At 40.8% G+C, this 27,686-nt stretch overlaps 1 protein-coding gene across 2 annotated transcripts; it reads left to right on the top strand.

Annotated features, from left to right (window-relative positions):
- On the top strand, positions 1 to 27,686 carry LOC124115128 (L-lactate transporter-like). 2 transcript variants are annotated; one of them, XM_046475956.2, is made up of 11 exons: positions 1 to 164; positions 997 to 1,186; positions 2,433 to 2,559; positions 11,760 to 11,899; positions 13,967 to 14,099; positions 15,824 to 15,930; positions 16,603 to 16,723; positions 17,922 to 18,044; positions 24,891 to 25,100; positions 25,377 to 25,476; positions 26,649 to 27,686. In XM_046475956.2, exons 1-11 carry the CDS (start codon positions 56 to 58, stop codon positions 26,711 to 26,713), a joined length of 1,425 nt encoding a protein of 474 aa, XP_046331912.1. In that variant the 5' UTR covers positions 1 to 55; the 3' UTR covers positions 26,714 to 27,686. The 2 variants fall into 2 exon arrangements, with proteins under 2 accessions (XP_046331912.1, XP_048251114.1); XM_048395157.1 differs by lacking the exon at positions 2,433 to 2,559.

The raw sequence follows: 27,686 nt of genomic DNA, 5'->3' as shown, positions 1-27,686 counted from the left end.
CGTCTTGCATGAAAGCAGAGAGCAAGACACATGAAGTAATCAGTTCACAAACACGATGTCGGACAGTGCCTGTTTCAGTGTGTCAAGATGGCCTGTGAGAGGGATGGTAACTGTTCTGGGCGGGTTTCTCGTCCACTTGACCCTCAGCACCACCTACGTTTTCGGTAAGAGACTTTAAGTAAATAAACGATTTGCTTCAGATGATTTAGATCAGGTAATTATATCAAGAGCTTGGAAACCTCCAATAGGTACTGCTTCGGGCCTGATGGTTTCTGCTGATCAAAATGCTTGTAAAGGTTCAACACGTTAAAAGAACGTACCAAATAAATGTCATGTCATCGAAATGAAACATATCTAATTGTTTTCGTTGAGCCAATTTGTTGTTCTAAAGCCGACTTGATCACATTGTAGCTTTTGTGTCTAATAAATAGTAATTACAGGTATACGAATCCTGGACATAACGTAAATATAGTTTTTGTTTTGTTTGTTGTTGTTTTACGCCGCACTCAGCAATATTCCAGCTATATGACGGCGGTGTGTAAATAATCGAGTATGGACCAGACAATCTAGTGATTGACATCATTAGCATCGATCCACGCAATTGGGATACGATGACCTGCATCAACCAAGTCAGTGAGCCTGACCACCCGATCCCGTTAGTCGCCTCTTACGACAAGCATAGTCGCCTTTTACTGCAAGCATGGGTTGCTGAAGACCCATTCTACCCCGGATCTTCACGGGTCCGTAAATATAGTAATTATTCGAATGCTGGACAATATGTAATATATAATAATTATTCTAATGCTGGATACAACGTATATAAAGTAATTATTCGAATACAGGAATAAAAAAATCTTTCGTGGATGTATTGCATTTTTATCGTAAATTGACTGTGTTGTTAATTATAAAGTTCATGATCGTTTATACTGTAAAACACGTTAAGTATTTTACAAGTGATAACAGAGCGCCCATTCACTTAATGATGTTTACTGACAGGGAATATGAACCCGTACGTTACCTCCTACCTGCGAGGGGGGGAGGAGAACTCCAGCGTGGGCTACACACAGACCATATGGATATCAACTGCTCAGGCCATGTCTATGGCGGGGGCAATGCCTATCTTGGGTTTGCTGGAACAACGGATTCATCCCAAATACTGTGTGCTCATTGGCTCGTGGACTTTCAGGTAACCTAAGCTGTTTTGACTAGAAATTGCCAACTCATAACTCATAACAACGTAGATGATTTCACTACTGTAACATTTACATTCAGCTAATAACACGCACCTGTGAAATTAATTATGTGCATACAGATATCGCTCCCAAGTAAAATAACCTCTCCGTGGTCTAGTGGTAGAGCATCTGACTGGAGAGCGCAAGGTCGTTGGTTCGATCCCCGGCCGCGTCAAACCAAAAGACGTTAAGAGATGGCAGTTGATGTTACCCATCTATTATGGGGATAAAACAAGGACTGGTCGGCTCACAGTCAATACAATGTGTGAGAGTTATTTCTGTTTGACTGCGGCAGGGTATTTTAGTGAGCAAGCACTTTAAACCCGGTTTTTGCGATACCACAACGGTACGATAATTCCGGAAACGTACCGCGGCAATTTACATGCTTCACGTTTATACTCTATACTCTCCACGTATGTTAGTGTTACACAGCAGAATCTCTGCTAGATTATCCATTTAACGTATACCAGACATGCATGAAACACGACCTAACATGTGTCAGGGTTGCTTTAATCACTGCCAGAGTATCTACGTCACGTATATCAGGGATGGTTGAACAAAGACCTATTATGTGTCAGGGTTGCTTTAATCACTGCCAGAGTATCCACGTCACGTATATCAGGGATGGTTGAACAAAGACCTATTATGTGTCAGGGTTGCTTTAATCACTGCCAGATTATCTACGTAACGTATATCGGGGATGCCAGAATAAAGACGTAACATGTGTCAGGGTTGCTTTAATCACTGCCAGATTATCTACGTCACGTATATCAGGGATGCCGGATTAATGACCTAACATGTGTCAGGGTTGCTTTAATCACTGCCAGAGTATCTACGTCACGTATATCAGGGATGCCAGAATAAAGACCTAACAGGTGTCAGGGTTGCTTTAATCACTGCCAGATTATCTACGTCACGTATATCAGGGATGCCAGAATAAAGACCTAACAGGTGTCAGGGTTGCTTTTTATCACTGCCAGATTATCTACGTCACGTATATCAGGGATGCCAGAATCACGGTATAGAAAACAGTTTTTATTTGACTCATGAAAATACAAGTTGAGGACAAGTGATACTTGTACAAATATCTGCCCCCACCCAGTCAAAAAAAGTTAACTACGGCCTTGTAACCTGAGAGTCGCTAAATGACATGTCGTGCTGTTATCTATGTGTCTAATAGCATGACGCAATGTTGTCCAGTCTAGGCATGGCCTTGACCTACTGGACGGTCCGCCACTCGCTGGGATTGACGATCCTGACGTATGGCGTTGTTCACGGTGCAGGCAAAGGAATGGCCTACCCAGCAGCCGTCAAATGTGGCCTTGAGGTAGGTTGATTGTCACTAAGGACATTAACATACAACTGATTATATGGAAATAGTGAAGTAAACTAGTGTTACAGCAGTTTGATGTAACAATTTCGATTTAGTGATATCAATAATCAAGTTTATGATATGTTATCGAATTGTGATATCACCTTTTTTGTGAAGTATCAACGTGAACATACTTGAGTATCAACATGAACACACTTGTAGGTATTGTTATATTACAGTGTATTTTATTGTTATAAACAATGATTGTAACTGTATTATATTATTTCTGTAGAAGCTCATTGCATTGTATATATTGGATATGGACAGTGATTAGGTGTCAGACATGTAGTACTATTTAATGTAAGCAGATGTAACAAAGTTACTATTTTTAGATGCTCCTGTGATGTGTAAACTTCTGGAATACCATGGACTGTGATAGTGTGTTATAGACACGTGTAGAATATTCTATGTTGTGATGGCACTGTGTTGAAATTTTCAGTTACTAATTAGACTGTATACGGGGACAAGAGCGTGCCTCTCGTATCTCTCACACATTTCATTACATCAAGACTTATCAGGGATTATTATGTATTATTATCACTGACTTTTGTTATTACAACTGTATTATGTATTTGATACTGATCACTGTCACCACAATATATACTGTACTATTAGATATATTACTACTACTCTGTTGTTTACTGCCATTGTAATTGCTGTGCAGTAATTACTTTTGATTTGGAAACTTTGTGGATTTTGTAATATATTTGTTGATTCCATTTGTTGGTTATTTGTTGGTTCCACACTAAATTATTTTACGTGCAGATTTCTGGGTTTACATATTGTTTTCAATTTGGGAATCCACACGTAACAGAAATTGGGGGCTCGTCTGGGATCGAAATTTAATATACCATAAATCATTTGTCAAATTACTGGATAAACATTTTATTGTCTAATATTGTGTGAAGCCAACATTCACTATGGTGTTTAGTGTAAATGAGTTCGTTAGCCAACCTTCTACGGAACAAGTCTCTATGATCCAAAGGTCTGAACTGGTCGAATTGGCCAAACATTACAAACAGTACAAACATTACAAACTTGACGTCAAATCGGGTATGCTTGAGGCTGGTGTCAAGAACATTTTGAAAACTTTCCTGGTTGAGGAAGAAATTTTGGATGATGATGCTTTGGATTTTGAATGAAGAAAAAACTGATGTTTTGGCTGTGAAGAAATTAGAATTTGAAAGAGAAAAATTGACTATGGAAATTGAAAAAGAAACGCGGCTTGGAAAGATAAATGTAAACAGAAACATTGAGAATTAAAGCAGAAAAGGAGAAAAAGAGAGAGAGAGAATTCTGGCTTAAAGAAATGGAAGCTGAGAGAGAAAAAGAAAAATTGAGATTGAAAGCTGATAAAGAAATTAGGCTAAAAGAACTTGAATTACGGAATGATCTCTCTCACTGTACCTCATCAGGTGATGAATTGTTTGATCTTCTAAGCAGATTAATTAGACTTGTTCCGGCTCCTCTGAACGAGATCTTGAGAAGTTTGAAAAGGTAGTTAACAGTTTGAAATGGCCTCAGAATCAGTGGACCACGATGTTACAAAGTGTGTTAAGGGGATAACTCACAGTTTGAAATGGCCTCAGAATCAGTGGACCACGATGTTACAAAGTGTGTTAAGGGGATAACTCACAGTTTGAAATGGCCTCAGAATCAGTGGACCACGATGTTACAAAGTGTGTTAAGGGGATAACTCAGAAATTCAATTCTGCCTTACCTATTGATAGGAGTTCTGATTATCAGGTTCTTAAGGATGAAGTTTTGAAGGCTTATGAAGTAGCTCACGAAGCCTGCAGGCAATAGTTGAGGTTTGCTAGGAAAAGAGATGTTTCTACTTTTGTTAAGTTTGCAAGGGAGAAGGAAACTCTGTTTGATAGAGACCGCCTCCGTGGTCTAGTGGTAGAGCGTCCGCCCGGAGAGCGGAAGGTCCGGGTTTCGATCCCCGGCCCCGTCATTCCAAAAGACGTTAATAGATGGAACTTGTTGTTACCCTCTCTGGCGCTCGGCACTAAAGGGCTAAAACAAGGACTGGTCGGCTCGGAGTCAGTATACTGTGTCTGAGTGGGGTATTCATGTTAAACTTCGGCATGGTATCTCAGTGTGATAGCACTATAAATCGGCATCAGTCCGGACTAGTACAAGCAGCCACACATACACGTGCATGCACGTCGCTATATAAGTGCAATAATTTTGGACGTTAAGCCCAATTTCACCTCACCTCTGTTTGATAGGTGGTGTACTTCAAAGGAGGTCAATGGGAATTTTGATAGTTTGAGGCAGTTGGTGTTGCTGGAGGATTTAAAGCAGTGTGTGTCAACGGACATTCGGACATATCTTGGTGAGCAGAAAGTGGATCAATTACATAAGGCTGCTACTTTGGCTGATGATTATTCGCTAACTAAGGGTTAGTTTTAAGAAGTCTGGGTTTACAAGCAGGAGTTTGCAGCGTTACAAATCAGGAACAGATAGTTCACCCCCTGGTATTTTGCCACTTTCGGAGGAGTTATCAGTTATCAGAGTTTTTGTTAGAGGGTTTATGTGGTTGTACCTCTCCATTTTGTGACTTTGAAGACAGATTTGGTTCTGGGTCAGTGAAGGTGGGGGTTGTAGAAACTCTACCTGTAAAAGGTGTAGATTTGCTCATTGGGAATGATTTGGCAGGGGGAAAATGTTTTGCTGATCCTGTTGTTTTTCTTGAGCTTAGCACTTCGGAAAGTAACGAAAATCTTGAAAATTAAAGATATTCCAGGTATTTTTCCTTCGTGTATGTTATTTCTGCTATGGCTAAGCAACGTTCTTCTAGGAATGATTCCAGTTATGATTTAGCTGGCACGTTCGTGGATCCTCTTGACCTGTCCAACTTTTCGAGGGACAGTACTAAATATTTTGACAGTTTAGCTGTTGAGGAACCAGTTCTGGGTAGGAAGCAGTTAGTTAAGTTACGGGGGAAGATCCAGAACTCAAAGTTCTCAAAGCAATTTTTGCAAACCTAATCAGAAAATCCCAGCCGCACCTTTGAACCCAGTTCAAGAACGTTTCAGCAGGGTCATCATTGATTCCTAAAGCTAAGTCAGGAAATTAGCACATGCTTCCTATCATGTTTGCTTCCACAAGGTTTTCAGAGGCTCTTCCTTTACGGAAACTTACAGCTCAGGTTTTTATCAAGGCCTTGGTAAAGTTCTTCAACATGATTAGTTTGCCCTAGACACGGTCAATATGTGATTGACCGAAAGGTCAGTGATACTGACTATGTTGTACAAACACCAGACCATCGCAAGAAGACACAGCTTTGTCATGTCAATATGATTGGAAAGTATCATGAAAGAAATGACAATGTACCTACTCGGTGTGCTGCCACTGTGTTACCTGTGGATATTGTATCAGAGTTTGATGCTGATGAGAATTGTTACTTTGTCAGGTTTGAAGGCATCGCTGACTATACTAGCCCTAAGCGAAACAATTCTGAAGTTTTAGCTAACTTGGCTGCTAAGTTAAGTCATTTGTCATCTGAGCAAACGGCTCAAGTGTCAGAGTTAATTCAAGAGTTTGCTCACGTGTTCACGGATGTACAGATTTAGTGTCTCACGATGAAGATGTGGGCGACGCTGTGCCTGTGTAACAACATCCCTACCGGATGAATCCAATCAAGCTTGAAGCTCTGAAGAAGGAAATTCAATGTATGCTGGGCAATGACATTACAGCCAATCCTGAGGGTGTCGAAGCCTACGTTGACATCGTCATCAATCATTCTATGGTGTAGGACGAACACCTGAAGAGGATCGAGAGACTCACTGAAGCCTGGTTGACTATTAACTTAGTGGAAAGAATTTTCACATTCACATGTACAATGTGGGCCATGGCCTAGACCTAGGCATGCGACAACTCGTATAGACAAAGGGGGAAGCTATATCAAAATTCCAAGTTCCACTAAACATAAAGGAAGTTACTTTATGATTACTACCGTAAATTTTGTTAAAATTTCTCACATGCGGTAGCCCCTCTCACTAATTCATGTTGCTATTCACAAGTGTGTCCATGTTGCTACCTACAGATGTGTTCATGTGGCTACTCACAAGTGATGTTCATGTTGCTACCTACAGATGTGTTCATGTTGCTACTCACAAGTGTGTTCATGTTGATACTCACAGGTGTGTCCATGTTGCTACCTACAGGTGTGTTCATGTTGCTACCTACAGGTGTGTTCATGCTGCTACTCACAGGTGTGTTCATGTTGCTACTCACAAGTGTGTTCATGTTGCTACTCACAAGTGTGTTCATGTTGCTACTCACAAGTGCGTTCATGTTGCTACCTACAGGTGTGTTCATGTTGATACTCACAAGTGTGTTCATGTTGATACTCACAAGTGTGTCCATGTTGCTACTCACAAGTGCGTTCATGTTGATACTCACAGGTGTGTTCATGTTGATACTCACAGGTGTGTTCATGTTGATACTCACAAGTGTGTTCATGTTGCTACCTACAGGTGTGTTCATGTTGCTACTCACAAGTGTGTTCATGCTGCTACTCACAAGTGTGTTCATGTTGATACTCACAGGTGTGTTCATGTTGATACTCACAAGTGTGTTCATGCTGCTACTCACAAGTGCGTTCATGTTGATACTCACAGGTGTGTTCATGTTGATACTCACAGGTGTGTTCATGTTGCTACCCACAAGTGTGTTCATGTTGCTACCTACAGGTGTGTTCATGTTGCTACTCACAAGTGTGTTCATGCTGCTACTCACAAGTGTGTTCATGTTGATACTCACAGGTGTGTTCATGTTGATACTCACAAGTGTGTTCATGCTGCTACCTACAGGTGTGTTCATGTTAATACTCACAAGTGTGTTCATGTTAATACTCACAAGTGTGTTCATGTTGCTACCCACAAGTGTGTTCATGTTGCTACCTACAAGTGTGTTCATGTTGATACTCACAAGTGTGTCCATGTTGCTACTCACAGGTGTGTCCATGTTGCTACCCACACGTGTGTTCATGTTGCTACCTACAGGTGTGTTCATGCTGCTACTCACAGGTGTGTTCATGTTGCTACTCACAAGTGTGTTCATGTTGCTACTCACAAGTGTGTTCATGTTGCTACTCACAAGTGTGTTCATGCTGCTACTCACAAGTGTGTTCATGTTGATACTCACAGGTGTGTTCATGTTGATACTCACAAGTGTGTTCATGCTGCTACTCACAAGTGCGTTCATGTTGATACTCACAGGTGTGTTCATGTTGATACTCACAGGTGTGTTCATGTTGCTACTCACAAGTGTGTTCATGTTGCTACCTACAGGTGTGTTCATGTTGCTACTCACAAGTGTGTTCATGCTGCTACTCACAAGTGTGTTCATGTTGATACTCACAGGTGTGTTCATGTTGATACTCACAAGTGTGTTCATGCTGCTACCTACAGGTGTGTTCATGTTAATACTCACAAGTGTGTTCATGTTAATACTCACAAGTGTGTTCATGTTGCTACCCACAAGTGTGTTCATGTTGCTACCTACAAGTGTGTTCATGTTGATACTCACAAGTGTGTCCATGTTGCTACTCACAGGTGTGTCCATGTTGCTACCCACACGTGTGTTCATGTTGCTACCTACAAGTGTGTTCATGTTAATACTCACAGGTGTGTCCATGTTGCTACCCACAAGTGTGTTCATGTTGCTACCTACAAGTGTGTTCATGTTAATACTCACAGGTGTGTTCACGTTGCTACCTACAGGTGTGTTCATGTTGCTACTCACAGGTGTGTCCATGTTGCTACCTACAGGTGTGTTCATGTTGCTACCCACAAGTGTGTTCATGTTAATATTCACAGGTGTGTTCATGCTGCTACTCACAGGTGTGTCCATGTTCCTACCCACAAGTGTGTTCATGTTGCTACCTACAAGTGTGTTCATGTTGCTACCTACAGGTGTGTTCATGTTGCTACCCAAAAGTGTGTCCATGTTGCTACCTACAGGTGTGTTCATGTTGCTACCTACAGGTGTGTTCATGTTGCTACCTACAAGTGTGTTCATGTTGCTACCTACAAGTGTGTTCATGTTAATACTCACAGGTGTGTTCATGTTGCTACCTACAAGTGTGTTCATGTTGCTACCTACAAGTGTGTTCATGTTAATACTCACAGGTGTGTCCATGTTGCTACCCACAAGTGTGTTCATGTTGCTACCTACAAGTGTGTTCATGTTAATACTCACAGGTGTGTTCACGTTGCTACCTACAGGTGTGTTCATGTTGCTACTCACAAGTGATGTTCATGTTGCTACTCACAAGTGTGTTCATGTTGCTACTCACAGGTGTGTCCATGTTGCTACCTACAGGTGTGTTCATGTTGCTACCCACAAGTGTGTTCATGTTAATACTCACAGGTGTGTTCATGTTGCTACTCACAGGTGTGTCCATGTTGCTACCCACAAGTGTGTTCATGTTGCTACCTACAGGTGTGTTCATGTTGCTACCTACAGGTGTGTTCATGTTGCTACCCAAAAGTGTGTCCATGTTGCTAACTACAGGTGTGTTCATGTTGCTACCTACAGGTGTGTTCATGTTGCTACCCAAAAGTGTGTCCATGTTGCTACCTACAGGTGTGTTCATGTTGCTACCTACAGGTGTGTTCATGTTGCTACCTACAAGTGTGTTCATGTTGCTACCTACAAGTGTGTTCATGTTGATACCTACAGGTGTGTCCATGTTGCTACCCACAAGTGTGTTCATGTTGCTACCTACAGGTGTGTTCATGTTGCTACCTACAAGTGTGTTCATGTTGCTACCTACAGGTGTGTTCATGTTGCTACCTACAAGTGTGTTCATGTTGATACTCACAAGTGTGTTCATGTTGCTACCTACAAGTGTGTTCATGTTGCTACCCACAAGTGTGTTCATGTTGCTACCTACAGGTGTGTTCATGTTGCTACCTACAGGTGTGTTCATGTTGCTACCTACAGGTGTGTTCATGTTGCTACCTACAGGTGTGTCCATGTTACTATTCACAAGTGTGTCCATGTTGCTACCCACAAGTGTGTTCATGTTGCTACCCACAAGTGTGTTCATGTTGCTACCCACAAGTGTGTTCATGTTGCTACCTACAGGTGTGTTCATGTTGCCACCTACAGGTGTGTCCATGTTACTTTTCACAAGTGTGTTCATGTTGCTACCTACAGGTGTGTTCATGTTGCTACCTACAGGTGTGTTCATGTTGCTACTCACAAGTGTGTCCATGTTGCTACCCACAAGTGTGTTCATGTTGCTACCCACAAGTGTGTTCATGTTACTACCTACAGGTGTGTTCATGTTGCTACCTACAGGTGTGTTCATGTTGCTACTCACAAGTGTGTTCACGTTGCTACTCACAGGTGTGTTCATGTTGATACCTACAGGTATGTTCATGCTGCTACTCACAAGTGTGTTCATGTTGCTACCTAAAGGTGTGTTCATGTTGATACTCACAGGTGTGTCCATGTTGCTACTCACAAGTGTGTTCATGTTGCTACCTACAGGTGTGTTCATGTTGATACTCACAAGTGTGTTCATGTTGCTACCTACAGGTGTGTTCATGTTGCTACATGCAGGTGTGTCCATGTTGCTATTCAGAAGTGTGTTCATGTTGCTACCTACAGGTGTGTTCATGTTGCTACTCACAAGTGTGTTCATGTTGCTACTCACAAGTGTGTTCATGTTGCTACTCACAAGTGTGTTCATGTTGCTACCTACAGGTGTGTTCATGTTGCTACTCAGAAGTGTGTTCATGTTGATACTCACAGGTGTGTCCATGTTGCTACTCACAAGTGCGTTCATGTTGCTACCTACAGGTGTGTTCATGTTGATACTCACAAGTGTGTTCATGTTGATACTCACAAGTGTGTCCATGTTGCTACGCACAAGTGCGTTCATGTTGCTACCTACAGGTGTGTTCATGTTGATGCTCACAGGTGTGTCCATGTTGATACTCACAAGTGCGTTCATGTTGCTACCTACAGGTGTGTTCATGTTGATACTCACAGGTGTGTTCATGTTGATACTCACAGGTGTGTTCATGTTGATACTCACAGGTGTGTCCATGTTGCTACTCACAAGTGCGTTCATGTTGCTACCTACAGGTGTGTTCATGTTGATACTCACAGGTGTGTTCATGTTGATACTCACAAGTGTGTCCATGTTGCTACTCACAAGTGTGTTCATTTTGCTACTCACAAGTGTGTTCATGTTGCTACCTACAGGTGTGTTCATGTTGCTACTCACAAGTGTGTTCATGTTGCTACTCACAAGTGTGTTCATGTTCTACCTACAGGTGTGTCCATGTTGCTACTCACAAGTGTGTGCATGTTGATACTCACAGGTGTGTCCATGTTGCTACTCACAAGTGCGTTCATGTTGCTACCTACAGGTGTGTTCATGTTGATACTCACAAGTCTGTTCATGTTGCTACCTGCAGGTGTGTTCATGTTGATACCCACAAATGTGTCCATGTTGCTACCTACAGGTGTGTTCATGTTGCTACCTACAGGTGTGTTCATGTTGATACTCACAAGTGTGTTCATGTTGCTACCTACAGGTGTGTTCATGTTGATACTCATAAGTGTGTTCATGTTGCTACCTGCAGGTGTGTTCATGTTGATACCCACAAGTGTGTTCATGTTGCTACCTACAGGTGTGTTCATGTTGATACTCACAAGTGTGTTCATGTTGCTACTCACAAGTGTGTTCATGTTGCTACCCACAAGTGTGTTCATGTTGCTACCTACAGGTGTGTTCATGCTGCTACCTACAGGTGTGTTCATGTTGCTACTCACAAGTCTGTTCATGTTGCTACCTTCAGGTGTGTTCATGCTGCTACTCACAAGTGTGTTCATGCTGCTACTCACAAGTGTGTTCATGTTGATACTCACAAGTGTGTGCATGTTGATACTCACAGGTGTGTCCATGTTGCTACTCACAAGTCTGTTCATGTTGCTACCTACAGGTGTGTTCATGCTGCTACTCACAGGTGTGTTCATGTTGCTACCTACAGGTGTGTTCATGTTGCTACTCACAAGTGTGTCCATGTTGCTACTCACAAGTGTGTTCATGTTGCTTCTCACAAGTGTGTTCATGTTGATACTCACAAGCCTGTTCATGTTGATATGTTGTTGTCCCGATTCAGTGCTTTCCTAAAAGGAAGGGTCTGGTAACCGGTCTGATCATTGCTGGAATAGGCGGAGGAACATTTGTCTTCAATGAAGTCATCACACACTTCATCAACCCCTACAACCTTCTGCCGGAAACCTCCCATCAAGGCGACCTGTAAGTTGCACTTGTTATAGTAACCACAACAACCTCCTACCGGAAACTTCCCATCATGGTGACTTGTAAGTAGTACCTGCTATAGTTACGGCAACAACCTCCTACCGGAAACCTCCCATCATGGAGACTTGTAAGTAGCACCTGCTATAGTTACACCAAAAACCTCCTACCGGAAACTTCGAATCATGGCTACTTGTTAGTAGCACCTGCTATAGTTACACCAACAACCTCCTGCCGGAAACCTCCCATCATGGCGACTTGTAAGTAGCACCTGCTATAGTTACATCAACAACCTCCTGCCGGAAACCTCCCATCATGTCGACTTGTATGTAGCACCACCTATAGTTACACCAACAACCTCCTGCCGGAAACCTCCCATCATGGCGACTTGTAAGTAGCACCTGCTATAGTTACACCAACAACCTCCTGCCGGAAACCTCCCATCATGGCGACTTGTAAGTAGTACCTGCCATAGTTACACCAACAACCTCCTATTGAAAACCTTCAGTCATGGTGACTTGTAAGTAGTACCTGCTATAGTTACACCAAAAACCTCCTACCGGAAACCTCCCATCATGGCGACTTGTATGTAGCACCTGCTATAGTTACACCAAAAACCTCCTACCGGAAACCTCCCATCATGGCGACTTGTAAGTAGTACCTGCTATAGTTACACCAAAAACCTCCTACCGGAAACCTCCCATCATGGTGACTTGTAAGTAGCACCTGCTTTAGTTACACCAACAACCTACTACCGGAAACCTCCCATCATGGTGACTTGTAAGTAGCACCTGCTATAGTTACACCAACAACCTACTACCGGAAACCTTCCATCAAAGGGACTTGTATGTAGCACCACCTATAGTTACACCAACAACCTCCTGCCGGAAACCTCCCATCATGGTGACTTGTAAGTAGTACCTGCTATAGTTACACCAACAACCTCCTACCGGAAACCTCCCATCATGGCGACTTGTAAGTAGTACCTGCTATAGTTACACCAAAAACCTCCTACCGGAAACCTCCCATCATGGCGACTTGTAAGTAGTACCTGCTATAGTTACACCAACAACCTCCTACCGGAAACCTCCCATCATGGCGACTTGTAAGTAGTACCTGCTATAGTTACACCAAAAACCTCCTACCGGAAACCTCCCATCATGGCGACTTGTAAGTAGTACCTGCTATAGTTACACCAACAACCTACTACCGGAAACCTCCCATCATAGAGACTTGTAAGTAGCACCTGCTATAGTTACACCAACAACCTACGACCGGAAACCTCCCATCATGGCGACTTGTAAGTAGTACCTGCTATAGTTACACCAACAACCTCCTTGCCGGAAACCTCCCATCATGGCGACCTGTACGTAGCACTTGTGACTAGTTACTGCGAGACTCTCTCTGGTCTTTTTGACATCACTGGGGGCGGTGCGGTAGCCAAGAGGATAAAGTGTTCTCTCATCACGCCGAAGGTTCGGGTTCGATTCCCCACATGGGAACAATGTGTGAAGCCTATTTCTATTGCCCCCCCCCCCCCCCCCCCCCCACGATAATTTGCTGGAATATTGCTGCGTAAAACCATACTCACTCACTCACCGAGATTGCATTTAATGCTAATATATCTTCCCGAAACTGTAGCGTTAACTTATGAAGAACATGTAACATGTAACTTAGGGCGTAGTACATCTTTGAAATTGCCAGAAACATTGTGTTAGACTGCAGTTGTGACACGAAACAGTTGGCCGTGGGTGGCAGATGGACGGCCGCTGTTGACTTGAGCTACGTATGTCACTACAATTATTGAAACGGCACCGGCGTTACCCCCACGGTAGCCTGAAAACAGTCAGTCTAAAACAAGATAACAAACCGAATTACCATCTCAGCACATTAATCGTGAAATTGTCCAAATCGGTCTGTCACCTGTGCGAACTGGTTATGTTTGTGACATCCTTGCAAAGGGTATCAGTCACATGTTTGTCTTGTCTTTACTGCATTGATGAAAGGCTACTTGCATATATATAATTAACCAATCACTATCATAGCTTATCAACGATTCTGTTACAGATATTTTAGCCAGGCTGTACTACTCGATAAGGTCCCTTACTGCTTCCTTCTACTGGGCGGTGTTGATGCTGGTATACAGCTGTTGGCGGTACTCCTCATTGGCAAGCACGAACCGGCAGCGCCAGCACCAGAGGTCAGTATTATAACTAAGAGTTTGTTCCTGAGTTGTTTAACTCCTCACTCAGCAATATTCCAGCTATATGAGAATGTGAATAATAAGCGTGGACCAGGCAAGTCAGTGCTCTCAGGTGCAACCTCCCCTGTAGTCGGAGTATGATGACACGCACCCAACCCAGTCCCATAGTCTCATTACCCGATCTTCCAAACCGGAGTCGCCACGGGATGAATCTGTGAAAGGGTAGTGAGTGAGTATTGTTTTACACCGCTGTAAGCAATATTCCAGCAATATCACGGCGGGGGACACCAGAAATGGGCTTCACACATTGTACCCATGTCGGGATTCGAACCCGGGTCAGGGACATGCTCACCCTTTTCGCGAACACCTGGTGTCATCACTGATATTCAGTGGTCCATTCGTAAAGTTTTCACAAATATTTTGCCATTTAGGCCAAATGGAATCTGTTTCGGCGGATAATCAACACTGGTTATTCACTTGCATTGACATCTTATATTTACCAGCCATGTCGTTCCCGGAATGCGATACTTACATGACTGGCCACTGACCACAATTTCTTGAAGTATGACAATATAAAGACGAAATTGTATCAGTGTTTAACAAGTACATATACCATTTCAGTCTAAAAAAACCTTAAAGATGGGTAATTGTAAAACACATCTTACACTTAGAAGGAAAAGCGCAGCAATGGAGGTTATCACAGCAGGAAGAGTTTTCTCACATGTTTTCTTAATAATATTTGACGTCCAAATACAAATCATACTTCTATATGACTTGGAGGTTTGGGGTGTACAGATATTCATATTGAAGAGTGCAGCCTCCTGATACCTTGGTATAGATGTGACCCACCGGGAGAAACGGGACCTTATGGGTGCCATGATACAATTGTGCTATGACGTTATTGAGAACGACGTTTAACGTCAACTTACTTCCGTAAAAATCGCCATGTGTGCGGAATGTAAAAACTATCTGTCTCCCGTTAGTTCGTAATGTAATAAAAACATTATTTCAAAACATTTCAGAATGCATGTCTACTTCCAATTTATCAGACATTATATCCAAAAACTGCTATTATCACGTAAATAGTCATAAGTCTGAAAATGGGACTTTGCCAAAAATGAGTCCAAATGTTTGATGCCATCTATCTCATTAATCAATATGAATGGAAGCTCATCAATTGTATGTTGGTGGTGTCAAGATACTGTAGCTTTAAGCTATAATAAGAAGTCAAAATGTGATTGGTCACGCGTGTGGTTTGTTATGTTCAGGGGTCTGTGGCCTACATACAGATCACGTATATGCAGATTGTACTGATTCCGTGAATACACAAAAAACCCAAACCTTAGGGTCATCAATAGTTAGTATCTAGTGCAATAGGTAAACATATCTTAAGGAAGGAATTGTCTTAAATTGATATTTCCTTGATCACTTAAAATATACTCAAGTAATTCCTTTTCTCAGTGAGAGACGAAAGAAATCCATCGGAAGATGATGATTGGCCATGATCTTATAAGCATGTCTCAGAATTTTTGCCTGATTTATTTATCTGTTATTGGTGTGGACAGAGTGAGAAAAGAAAATCACGGGCATTTGCACTGAGTATAATGTCAATACTGTGTAGCTGTAGATTTGACGAACTACTTTCTTGTGTCTGTTCACGGCGGACTGATACTACTTTCATTGTAAATGTACCAGCAGTGACACATTGATCTATCTACCAGAACTCTGCTCTCACAGAAGAGACACAGATGGACCACGTCCTTGACTGTCCTGTAAACAAGGAGAATTATGAAGACGGAGAAGGATTAGGGGCGAAATCAAAATCAGGGTAAGTTTATGAGAGGCTGATTGTGGATGAAAGTCCTCAGTTATTATTTAAAGTTTAGGAAAAAACACATAACACTTCAAACAACAATAATAAACACAATGTTCAGAAAGCTCAAACCTGTGAATGACAGTTGTTTGGTGTGTTTTCTGAGTATTTGATCGATCATCTAATTCGCCCGTTGTAGACGAGGTTACATGTACACCTTGTTATTTTCCTCAGAAACGACTGCCCAAAATGTGCGTCATGTCGATGTTGATGTTTGTCATTACTGACTACTCTGAGGGTTGTTTTAGAATTCAGTGATTGGTTATATTGGTTCTCATAATGTAGGACATCAGGTTGACAGCCATGTTATCCTTTCGTATTGGACCCTGAGCATGTTTGAAATCTCTGCAGCTATGCACAAGACACATTTTAGTTACTTTGAATACCGTACATTATTATTATTTCTTGCAAGACAAGTCAACTTTTTGTTGTTAGTGTTTTTAGATCAGTCAAACGAAACTACTGGCCTTTGTATTTGTATCCCCTTAACATCAGATTGTTAGTGAGTGTCTGGGCCTCATTCAAATGTTCGCTCACAACACCCACGACTTTGTCAGATGATATTACAAATACATTCAGCATGCACCAAGAACCCGAATGTTATGTGCAAATTATATTTCGTTTCAGCGTTGAAGAGAAGACCGATTATGCACCCTGGGAGGTTCTACGAACGAAGATATTTTACCTCATGTGGGCAATATACGTGTGTGTCGTTCTCGGCATCTTCTTCATAACCAACTTTTATAAGGTATCAGTCGGACTCTCTCTCTCTCTCTCTCTGTCTCTCTCTGTCTCTCTCTCACTCACTCTCTCACTCACTCTCTCACTCAGTCACTCTCTCTCTCTCTCACTCTCTCTCTCTCTCACTCACTTACTCTCTCACTCACTCACTCACTTACTCACTCTCTCTCACTCACTCACTCTCTCACTCACTCACGCACTCACTCTCTCTCTCTCTCACTCACTCACTCTCTCTCTGTCTCACTCTCTCTCTCTCACTCACTCACTCTCTCACTCACTCACTCACTCACTCACTCACTCACTCACTCACTCACTCTCTCAATCACTCACTCACTCACTCTCTCTCTCACTCACTCACTCACTCTCTCTCTGTCTCTCTCTCTCTCTCTCTCTCTCTGTGGACGGGCGAAATACAAAATTGGCGCAGGGGTCCTTCAATACCACAACAAGCACTTACATGCCAAAGTGGTACTTCAGTAACACCACTTGCACTTAAATGGTAAATAGTACTACAACTCCTTCACGAGTGCAAATATGAAACACTAATACTTCAATGCCATCACCAGTATTTGAATGATAAAGTAATGTTTTAACAACCCCACTGGTATGTAAATCGCACATCGCAACTTCAATACCTCCAAGAGTACTTAGGGCCACGGGTGGCCCAGTCGTCTAAGGCGCCGCGATTCGCCGTGCAGAGTTGCGTCCCTTGGGAACGCCAGAAACCTATGATTGTGGGTTCCCGGTTCGCCCCGAATATGTTCTAGGTTTGTCAGCACCATACCCGTGCTCGTGGGATTCATCGAAGTGGTAATCATCTGAGGCCTGCATCACTTCGGGCTTTCCTCCCAAATTAAGCTGACACGCCGTGATATAACTGGAACACTGTTCAAAGCGGCGTTAAACCCAACTCATTCACTCACCCAAGAGTACTGAAAGTGTAAAATGGTTCTTCAATGCAACCACTGGTACTTATATGATACTCTAATACTTTATTGCTAATAACAGTACTTAAATGGTTGTACTTCAATGCCTATACTAAATATATGCTTTGGTACTTTGATGCCAGCTCTGGTATTTACACGCCAGCACCACTTTCCCGGCACTGCTTCTTGACTCATTCATGTATCTACTAATACTGCCCAGTACTAACAGTCTGAAAACTATGGTTGCCAACCCTGTTCAGAGAACCGTATTTGTTGCAGACATTCTCCCAGACATTCATAAAAGACGATCACTTCCTGTCTCTAGCTGGGTCAGTCAGTTCAGTTTTAAATGCTCTGGGTCGACCGTTCTGGGGAGCAGTTGGTGACAAGCTTGGCTATAGGGTAAGTGTAGTGTGTACACGTGAGTGGAAAGCTGTTTATAAGGCCTCATGTCAGCCTATTGTCTGTGGAACGCCAATGGATGTATGGAAACTAAGAGCTGATAGCTCAAATATACAGACAAACACCGTTGTGTCGAAGTTGAAGGGACCTTCGTAAATACTTTAGATATCCGAGGTTCGACACAACCGAAAAATGATGAATAAAGAAGCAATACGTAGGGAATGTTTACTTTGAGACAACCGTAATTTCGACACATCAAAGTTCGACACAACGGTGTTTGACTTTAAGTATGGTGAATCCGGGTGTATTACCAAGGAACAACGGATCCTGGCATGGCTAAGGGGGGATAACAATCTTCAATACAAATGTTCACACGAAAGAAATAAAAAAAACAGTTCTGGTAGGGCGAACCACATTGACAGGAAGATGTTTCTTTAATACAGTCCTACATAAATTAAAGTTCAGTTGGCTTTAGAAGTAACTACTTTGGTATAAATAATAGTCAGTCTTCGCCTTCCATTAAAACTTAATGTGAGCCTGACTGTAGGGTTGTTTTCGTTGTTTGTAATCAGCGATCGTATTTTAATGTCTTTCCATGGCATGATGTGAATATTCTGTACAGGTTGGTGGTGTCTGAATGTTTTAGATTGTTTAAGACTGTTACAACAGTAGGTACAATGCATGTCAGATGAATGTGCTCGAGTATGGTGGATTTCATGGAACAAAGATCTGTCCTGATGCTCCTCCTCGCAACAAGCGACTGTAACCCGGGTATCAAAGAAACCCACTTACACCAGTACTAGTCATGAAGGCTCCTAGTTGTACCAGGGCCATCCCACACTGCACAGTGCTACTCAGTATCAGGTGTAATGAACATTATATACACATGTACGTGGTCTTCGCCCATTTGTTGACATTTATTCATTGATATTTTCAAAAGAGAAAGGGTAACACTCCCGTAGTGATATAATGCCATTCTTAATATAATCGACGATTGAGACGACAGTTCTCTCAATGAAGTAACTGTTAGAAACAGCGTATGGATACAGTATTTGAGTGAACCGCCCCATATACCATATGGTTCCAAATTATTTGCAGCCATGTTTGTCTGCAGAAACATCAGAGAAAAACTTTGTGAACATATATGATACACGTGTGTTACTCAGTAGTGTCTTGAGAAAGCAGACACTGTATCCAAGTATGGAGATTGAAGGTGTGTCCTGCTTGCTGACCTCATTTGCATATGTATCGGATCTTGATATCAAGTTTATCGGATTGGCCTATCACATCGATAACACTATCCAGTATGATAAATGCATGGTCCGAGCACATTACAACAAGTGCTCTCCTCTTCCCAAAGACAACAGCACAGCTCACCGATATCAGCTTGAAAGGACACGGTATGATAAGGGCATGTCCTGGTATGCAGGACCTACATAACGGAGGTAATTAATTAGCAACACTAAAAGACGATGTGCAGATGTGTTCATATGAAAGAGAATGAGGCTTTGTTCATTTCAACACTTGCACGTTTTGTCGTATAACAACATTATATGTAAGGGGTTGATGCGACAGGTTTCCTGTAGATATTTTCTAATATTTGAAAATGAAAAATCCTTTGTCCTTACCTGAGTTTCTAGGAGATGTACAAAAGTAGAGTTCAAACATATGTTTCCTACCATGAGACAAATTGGTGAAAAATCACATTTTGACTTCATATTACATTTTAAAACTACAGTATCTTAGGACCACACAAATACAATATATTCATAACCTGCAATTTATATTTGTTACAGAGATAGATGGCATGAAATATTTGGACTCATTTTCTGCAAAGTCCCATTTTCTGACTTTTAACTGTAATTTAATGATACCAGTTTTTAGGTATAACGTCTGATTAATTAAAAATAGATATGCATGCTGAAATGTTTTTATTACATTACAAAATAACGACAGAAAAATAAGATATGTTTGTACAGTCCACACACATAGCGATTTATACGGAGGTAAATTGACGTCAAACGTCATTCTTATGACGTCACATTTGTTTCTGATAGTTGTATCCTAGCAACCACAAGGGCCCTTTCTCCTCGAGGGTCACATATGGTGAAACATTCATCTTGATTCACGGAATTTCTAATACTAGATATTATAGTAGAAGTTGGTAGAAAAATCATGCCCATTTCACTATTTTTTAATGTCTGTTTTGCGTCACTGGGTCACAAAGGCACGTATCAAGCTGGTCTGTCAAACTTCAATAAAAGTGGATAGGGCAATCTATAGGTTACACAAATATTTGTGAAAGATCAATGTGGTCACACAAATACATTCATAGGTAACCTTGATACGAACATTTAATGCAACTGTTACGTGTCGATTCCCAAATTGAAACACTATGTTAATCAAGAAATCTGTCCTGTATGTGAAAAAAATCCAGTGTGAAACCTACAAACAACCAACAAATGGTGTACAATCAACAAATGTATTACACAATCCAGTAAGTTTACAAATTCGCACAAATTACTGTAAATGTCGCCGATTATGCCCCGTTTTTCCCCCTTGTGAAATGGTGGTTTAGCTGAATTATTTAACGCCCAGTATCCGTAATAATGTTGTTTAATGATAGGGTCTGTCATTGGTTCTGATATTTGGCCTCTAAATTTTATTCACATGAAAAGCCATTTATTTGGCATTTGTTGGATTAAACATATATTGGATTAATTTCAATCTATTGTTTCTGAACTAGATCTTTGTGTGTGCTTGTTAAAATCTCGGGTCTGAATGGGATTATAATAAAGAATATAATCATAATGAATTTGGTACAGTGGCATACACATCCATGAGTATTCTATATGATGCAATATAGACACTGGGGAATCCTGTAGAGAACAACATAAAGAAGTGTGCATACCATTATTATTGAAAAATAGTTATGATTATAATCATCATGTTAGATGAAATATCTGTGTACGAATATACTACCAATAAACTACTCAATAAAAGAAGTTAAGCTACATTATTGTTCAAGCAAAGAAAAAACCCAGTATGATCATGATGGTAATACATAACATTAAAAGTGCACAGAAATTGTAATATTTTAGGATGAAAGCTGGAGACAAATGTGTACTTTCCACTATTTATTTGTGAACTGTTTAACTAGGGGTAATGATTACCGGTACCAATGGAACCTGTCTTGTCTATGAGTACCATAGTTTTGGGGGCTTGAAACCAGTATCAAAGCATATACTGACATCATTCAGAGCATGATAATCATGTAGATCTGACAGAAGTAATTAATCACATACATGTAATATGATGTCATCATTTATTCAGCCAGTGGATAAAATGATGCATTGCTTCACACTCTTATGCCAAACAGTACTGCTTCCATACCTGGATCAACACACAATCAGTGATTTTGCTTTGAATTCAGGAGAATTTATACTAAACTTGTTGACCAATTTTGCATTGTAAATTACATAGTAACAAGTTCCAAACAGATTATGTTAATTCTTGTTTTTGCTTTTCTTCAGGACATCATGTTCATCAGCTTTGCATGTTTTTTTTTATTGTTCAATTTGAAGTAAAAAGAAAACAAGATGGAATTTTCTCAGATGTCTGATTGTTGAAAACCCTTTGGACTTAATGTATATTGGTCAGAAGATACATGTTAAATTACAATTATTTTTAATTTGCTTGAAAGTTATGGTTATTTGTTACTTGCATGTGTGTTCCTTAGAAAGCATTATTTGGATTTTGATAATAAATAATATGTTTCATCATAACTTGGTGACAACCTCCACCCCAATATCATGTTGATGACAATAGACAGATGGGAACATTAGTAAATTTTAACAACTGCTTAACTTTTTACCAAATATGTCTTTGATAAACTACAGCCCTTGAAAGTGTGTGTTTCAAACATAGTTTCCTATATGGTTTTCTTGACAAATCAGTTGTCTCTTTCAGGACAAACTGTTTGGGTGTCTGGATTTCAAACATGGCATTGATATCTAGTAGAATTTCATGGCATAGTGATTTTCTATAAAATCCTAACAATGGTGTAATTTATAATAAAATTTTCGACAACCTCATGGTTAAGTGTCGTCAGTTGATTAATTGCCACACCATGACTACTGTTACATTTTTATTTTTTTCATCCTGTGAAAAAGAGAATACACATGGATGTGTATGCCACTATGCCAAATTAATTTAAAATAATGAACATATTTTTTATTATTATGCCATTCACACCCGGCATTTTTACAAGCACACACATAGTTAAAAAACAATAGATTGGAATTAATCAATTATTTTTCCCAAATTATTAGATCTATTTATGATTAATAACAAATGCCAAATAAATGGCTTTTCATGTAAATAAAATTCAGAGGCCAAATGTCAGAACCAATGACAGACCCTATTATTAAATACCATTATTACGGATCAAAAGTGTTTGATTTTTCTAGTTATTATACTGGGCGCTAACTCCGCTAAACCCACCACTTTACAATGGGAGAAAACGGGGCATAATCGGCAACATTTGCTTCATCAAATTTGCTAAAATAAAGATGCCAACGATATTTCATTGACGTGGTCGTTTAATTCCATGTATTATGTATACGATTTCGTGACAACAGTGAGGTGACACGAAATGTTAACGCACATCACTGTTGGAAATGGGGTGTGTCTCATTGTTTACATTTCACCGATGTGACGACCACTTTCGAGTCTCGAAACAGCTTAAATAATGTTTTCCTTCACTAAAAGTAAGAATGGACGTTATTCCCGTGACATATACATTGCAAGGGCATTCATGAAAATGCTAAGAATTTTTTTTAACCACCCGTTCTAGAGTTTTTCTATAGTAAATACATGGCGTGTCCGCCATGTTTGTTCGTCTAGTGGAGGCGGCCATTGTGCAGTCATTGCCTGGGTCAGTGTAGCGCCAGCGCAGCATACCCAGGGAACCAGGCTGAGACTGGTATGGGATATTCTGTGTTGTTCTGGAAACGAGTTGGACTATATATAAGGGGACATTTGCTTGTTTGTATATCTCTTACGCATTCTCGCACACATTTAATCTCGCACGCGTTTCAACGCTTTGGAACCAGCTTGCACGCGTGTACTGCCACTCTATTGTGTACTGCCATTGTACTTGATGTGCAGTAATTTGTGCGAATTTGTAAACTTACTGGATTGTGTAATACATTTGTTGATTGTACAACATTTGTTGTTTGTTTGTAGGTTTCACACTAGGTTTTTTTACATGAAAATGCTAAGAAAAAAATTTAACCACCCGTTCTAGAGTTTTTCTATAGTAAATACATGGCGTGTCGGCCATGTTTGTTCGTCTAGTGGAGGCGGCCATTGTGCAGTCATTGCCTGGGTCAGTGTAGCGCCAGCGCAGCATACCCAGGGAACCAGGCTGTACCAGTCTACGGTATACCGGAGGTTTACACACCACACTAGCATCTAGATATAGTAACTTCCTGACGACTGCCTACCTTAAATAGTATAAAATTCCTGACGACTAACTACTGCCCAAATACAATGCAATGAGCGTCTTTCGAATCTCAACAGAAACAATGTAACACAGCCACAATCATTGTTAAACATTAAAATACAAGGAGGATATTTAATGTGTTTTCTCAAATACCACTTTCATCTCATCTCATTTTCACGAGTGACGCAGTTTTTCACGAGATGAGATAAAAGTGGTATTTGAGAAAACATATTGAATTTTCTATTTATTATATACATGTTTTATTTTTATTTTAATACTTGCAATTTATATATTTTTTCGAAAACAGTGTCTGATAAATTACTAAGTTCTCCCTGTCGCCCCTTTACCACCGTCGTATAAAGGGGGTTTGCGAAAAGAATATAGTTCGTGAATAAGACTTGCCCTGTTAATATATGTTATGCGAAATACATTATTTCATATCGAGTATTAAGTTCCATGGACATTTTTGTTTGTCATAATTAAACATTCCTGTTTAAAATGAAAACAGAAATCATTTTCAAACAGCGATTATTTTATTGGCGTAGGAATACAAAAACAGTTAGTACTGTGACCATGTCGAACGATCAGCTGAGCGCTCTCCAGGCTTACAAAATCCGCCAAATTTGATGAAATTTTCTCACAGATAAGTATGAAAGTTGACATAAACACATTTATAGAACCCCGAACATTTTAACTGAAACATTGTTGCTTGCTGTCATGAATTAAATTAGGAAAGTTCAATTCTCGGAAAATTCAAGCGGGCGCTTCTCGCCTCGGCGGTACGTCGCGCTGTCGCCAGTTGTCCCTAATGTCTGGCGAAGCATGTCCGGCGCAAGAGTGATATTAACATTGCCATAGATGTTATTTCCAGACATCAGACTCGTCAAAAAGTTCCTGTGGTCAGTTGAAGAGAAGTTATGCACCTGCATCTGAGGCAGGTCGACTGACCGTGCAGATGGGTCCGGCACCTTGTTTATATCAGTCACTAGAGACTGATAACTTGATCTATCGTCACTGATAAATTCCAGTATTTCATTCATATGGATATTATAAACTGCCATATAACACAACCTACAGTTCGCTATCGATGTATTATTGGTCGCTCTTGATGAGCACACTAAAGACAAGGAAGCACTTATAAAACAGTTAAATACAGTTATAACGAATTCAAAGGGACCACTAATATCAGTTCGTAATAACCGTAGTTTATTATAAAGATATATATAGCACACATGCAGCAAATGGACGGGGCCAAAGACAGTTCGTTATATCCGTCAGTTCGTTATAAGCGTGTTCGTTATAAACGACGTTTACTATAATGTTATTTGTGACCTAAACAGGAAAGTCTTGTTGTTGTCTGCGCCATATTGGGAAGTGCAGCGGCGACCTTCACCTTGTGTGAGTATGGCGGGAAGGTGATGCTGATCATCTGGATGTGTCTGATCTATGGGACGTTCTCCGGGTTCTTCTGCATCATGCCTTCCCTGAACGTCTCCATATTTGGACACAAGTACTACAGCTCAAACTACGGCCTCTTAATGTCGGCTATGGTGAGTAGATTCTATCAATGTTACATATACTGACAGAAAGGAACCCGCTACTGTTGTGTTAAACCCAATGTTTCTTATCTAAAACTTCACCTCTCGGTCAATCCAGTATTTTTTTCTAGAATAAATGGAGATTCAAATTTGATCAACCGTTGCACGCCTGCTGCCACTCGGTCTTCCCTGATGTTGGCCATCCAAGTTCGCAACCAAACTATTGGTAACTTTTAACAGCGATATTACACCTTCTCGTGAATTCTAATTCATTTTGGGTTATTTCAGATCGTGGTTCAAATTGCTGGAGGTCTGTTGACGTCCCAACTGAAAGACACCATCGGGTGGAAAGGCATTCTCTACATCGGAGCAGGAGGGGTGTTTTTCAGTATGTAATTAACCCCCAACTCACGCATACTGATAAAGAGAGTGTGTGAGTGACTGTTGTTTAACGCTGCAGGTAACAATAGTCCAGGTGTATCATGTCAGCATGTAAATATACGAGTCTGGGCCATGCAAACTAGTGACTGAAACCATGAGCAGCGCTCCCCGACATCGGGCAGGATGACAAGGGATCAGCCTTGATACAGAGCCTGATCCAGTTCAATCGTATCTTACGATCAGAAGTGGGGAGTTGGGGACCCATTCTCACCCGAGGCTCCACCAAGAGGTAGCTTCGAACTGAATGAGTTGAACACGACCAACGAGGAGATGCGTGGTGATTGAAACTAAATATTTGAGGACTTTGAAGGAACGCATGTGTTGGCACTGAGATTCCGTGGGGGCCCCGAACCTAGTGTGATAGGCTAGTGAAGTTGTGAACATACGAGATCCTTACTCTTCACCCAGGGACTTCTTTAGTCTTGAAGGACAACACGATGTAACATCATGCAGTATTGGTATATTTTTCATGCGTACATCTACGTCTGTATTACCCATAAGCGTAGGAAGATCGACTTAATAACTTTCCAATATTTTGCACGTGTGCATTTTAGATTTTCAGTGCTGATTGGTCATTTGAAGCGATATGACATCATAGTGTTTCATTGTTAGGGTTACGATATGACGTCATTCATTGTTTATTACGTCACAAATTGAAATCATGACACCATTTGAACAAGAAGCTGTCTTATGTCATATTTCTCTGTTACGGTTATACTTCATACGTTTTTCTTCATATTCTTTTTTTTATAACAATGAGTAATGTATAGAATGTCGGGTCATGTCTAAATGTTCCTCGTTAAATGAAAGATGACAGCTCGGGACTTAATCCGGCAGATACTCCGTAATTCCTCGTTCCTCGTTGTTTTTCTCTCTAAATCTCTCACAATGAGGTATTACATGCAAGTAGCTAGTACATTGCCTTCAGCAGAACTCGGCACTAAAATGGTTGGCTCAGTAAATATAGAGTTGGTTCTTACTGTGTAGTCTGTAATTCCTGATACAAAACACGGGTGGATGTGTACACACCCTTGTTATAGTGATACAGCCGAATACTTCATGCATGTGGAAATTGAGACTTTTTTTGTTACAGGATTTAATTGCTATATTTGATTCCAGGTCTGATTCTGTCGGTGGGAATGATGATACATCACCGCCGACAACGGAAAAAGCACCAGATGTGACCGGAAACGAGTTCCGGTTGAAAATCTGCAAAATAACGAGATGTACGTCTATTCATATCCGTGACGTCATAGTCTAGCTTCTAGATTATACAAACGGGTATTTACATGCAACAACGGTGTATCTATCAGACTTTAGTAAGATGCTTTCAGAACAACTTCTGAAAGAACTCGCAAACCTTAAACAAATGCTAAAGGTAAATAACATTTTTTATGACAAGGGCGGGTAACTCCAAATTCAGGACCCAATAATGTGATCTTTGCAATGTCAAGACGCTTGACAATATAGGACTGTATCTAATTTACTGTTGTGGTAAACATAACTTAATCCCAAATTTCAGGAGAACTGTCCTTGAAGTTGATGACTAGTTTTGTTGAGCTACGTTAGGGAGCCTATCAGCGTGTATGGCTCAGCAAAGAACAGTATTACGTAATGCCTGCGCATCTGGAAAATGGCGTATAACACAATAGGCTCTTAAATTGCATGATCAATAACATTTCTCTCATCTTAAAGAATTTTTACATTCCCTCGTTGGCCTGGGGTTTGTATTGAACGGATATTTCATGTTTTAGAAATGAGGCCCTGCGGTTTTCATACATATCATGCAGGAGGTTATTTTTCTTTCCACCCACCCCGCGTCTTTCCCCCCAATTTCATTAGATTCCACTTGACGTGTATGCATGCATCTAATGCACAATACTTATGTTGACATCTAATTCCTGTTGTCCAAATTCTTTTGTGTTGTTTTTGCAATATAATCTTTTGCTGTGATTCTTAGCAACTCAAGTCAAAGTATTGGCCGCTAAAACCCCTTAAACTATAGCCCCACCATCACCAGAAACACCAGCATCCTTAATAATATTACACCCGTAGTGCCAAAACCGAGAGATACTTAGTCACCTCGTATTTTGATTTTCTGGATTTGGAGATTTCTTTGCCCTTGGGGTACAATAAACACTGTCATTGCTGTTGTTA

Source organism: Haliotis rufescens, unplaced genomic scaffold, assembly GCF_023055435.1.
Source record: "Haliotis rufescens isolate VD_foot unplaced genomic scaffold, xgHalRufe1.0.p SCAF_14, whole genome shotgun sequence".
In the NCBI taxonomy this organism is placed as follows: Eukaryota; Metazoa; Mollusca; class Gastropoda; order Lepetellida; family Haliotidae; genus Haliotis; species Haliotis rufescens.
This window is presented reverse-complemented; position numbering and strand designations above follow the sequence as displayed.

Excerpts from the sequence above, each read along its gene's own strand:
- LOC124115128 (XM_046475956.2), top strand. The coding sequence starts at position 56 with ATGTCGGACAGTGCCTGTTTCAGTGTGTCAAGATGGCCTGTGAGAGGG. Across the intron at positions 16,724-17,921 it reads TCATAACCAACTTTTATAAG|ACATTCTCCCAGACATTCAT; the intron begins GTATCAGTCGGA and ends TATTTGTTGCAG. Across the intron at positions 25,101-25,376 it reads GCCTCTTAATGTCGGCTATG|ATCGTGGTTCAAATTGCTGG; the intron begins GTGAGTAGATTC and ends GGGTTATTTCAG.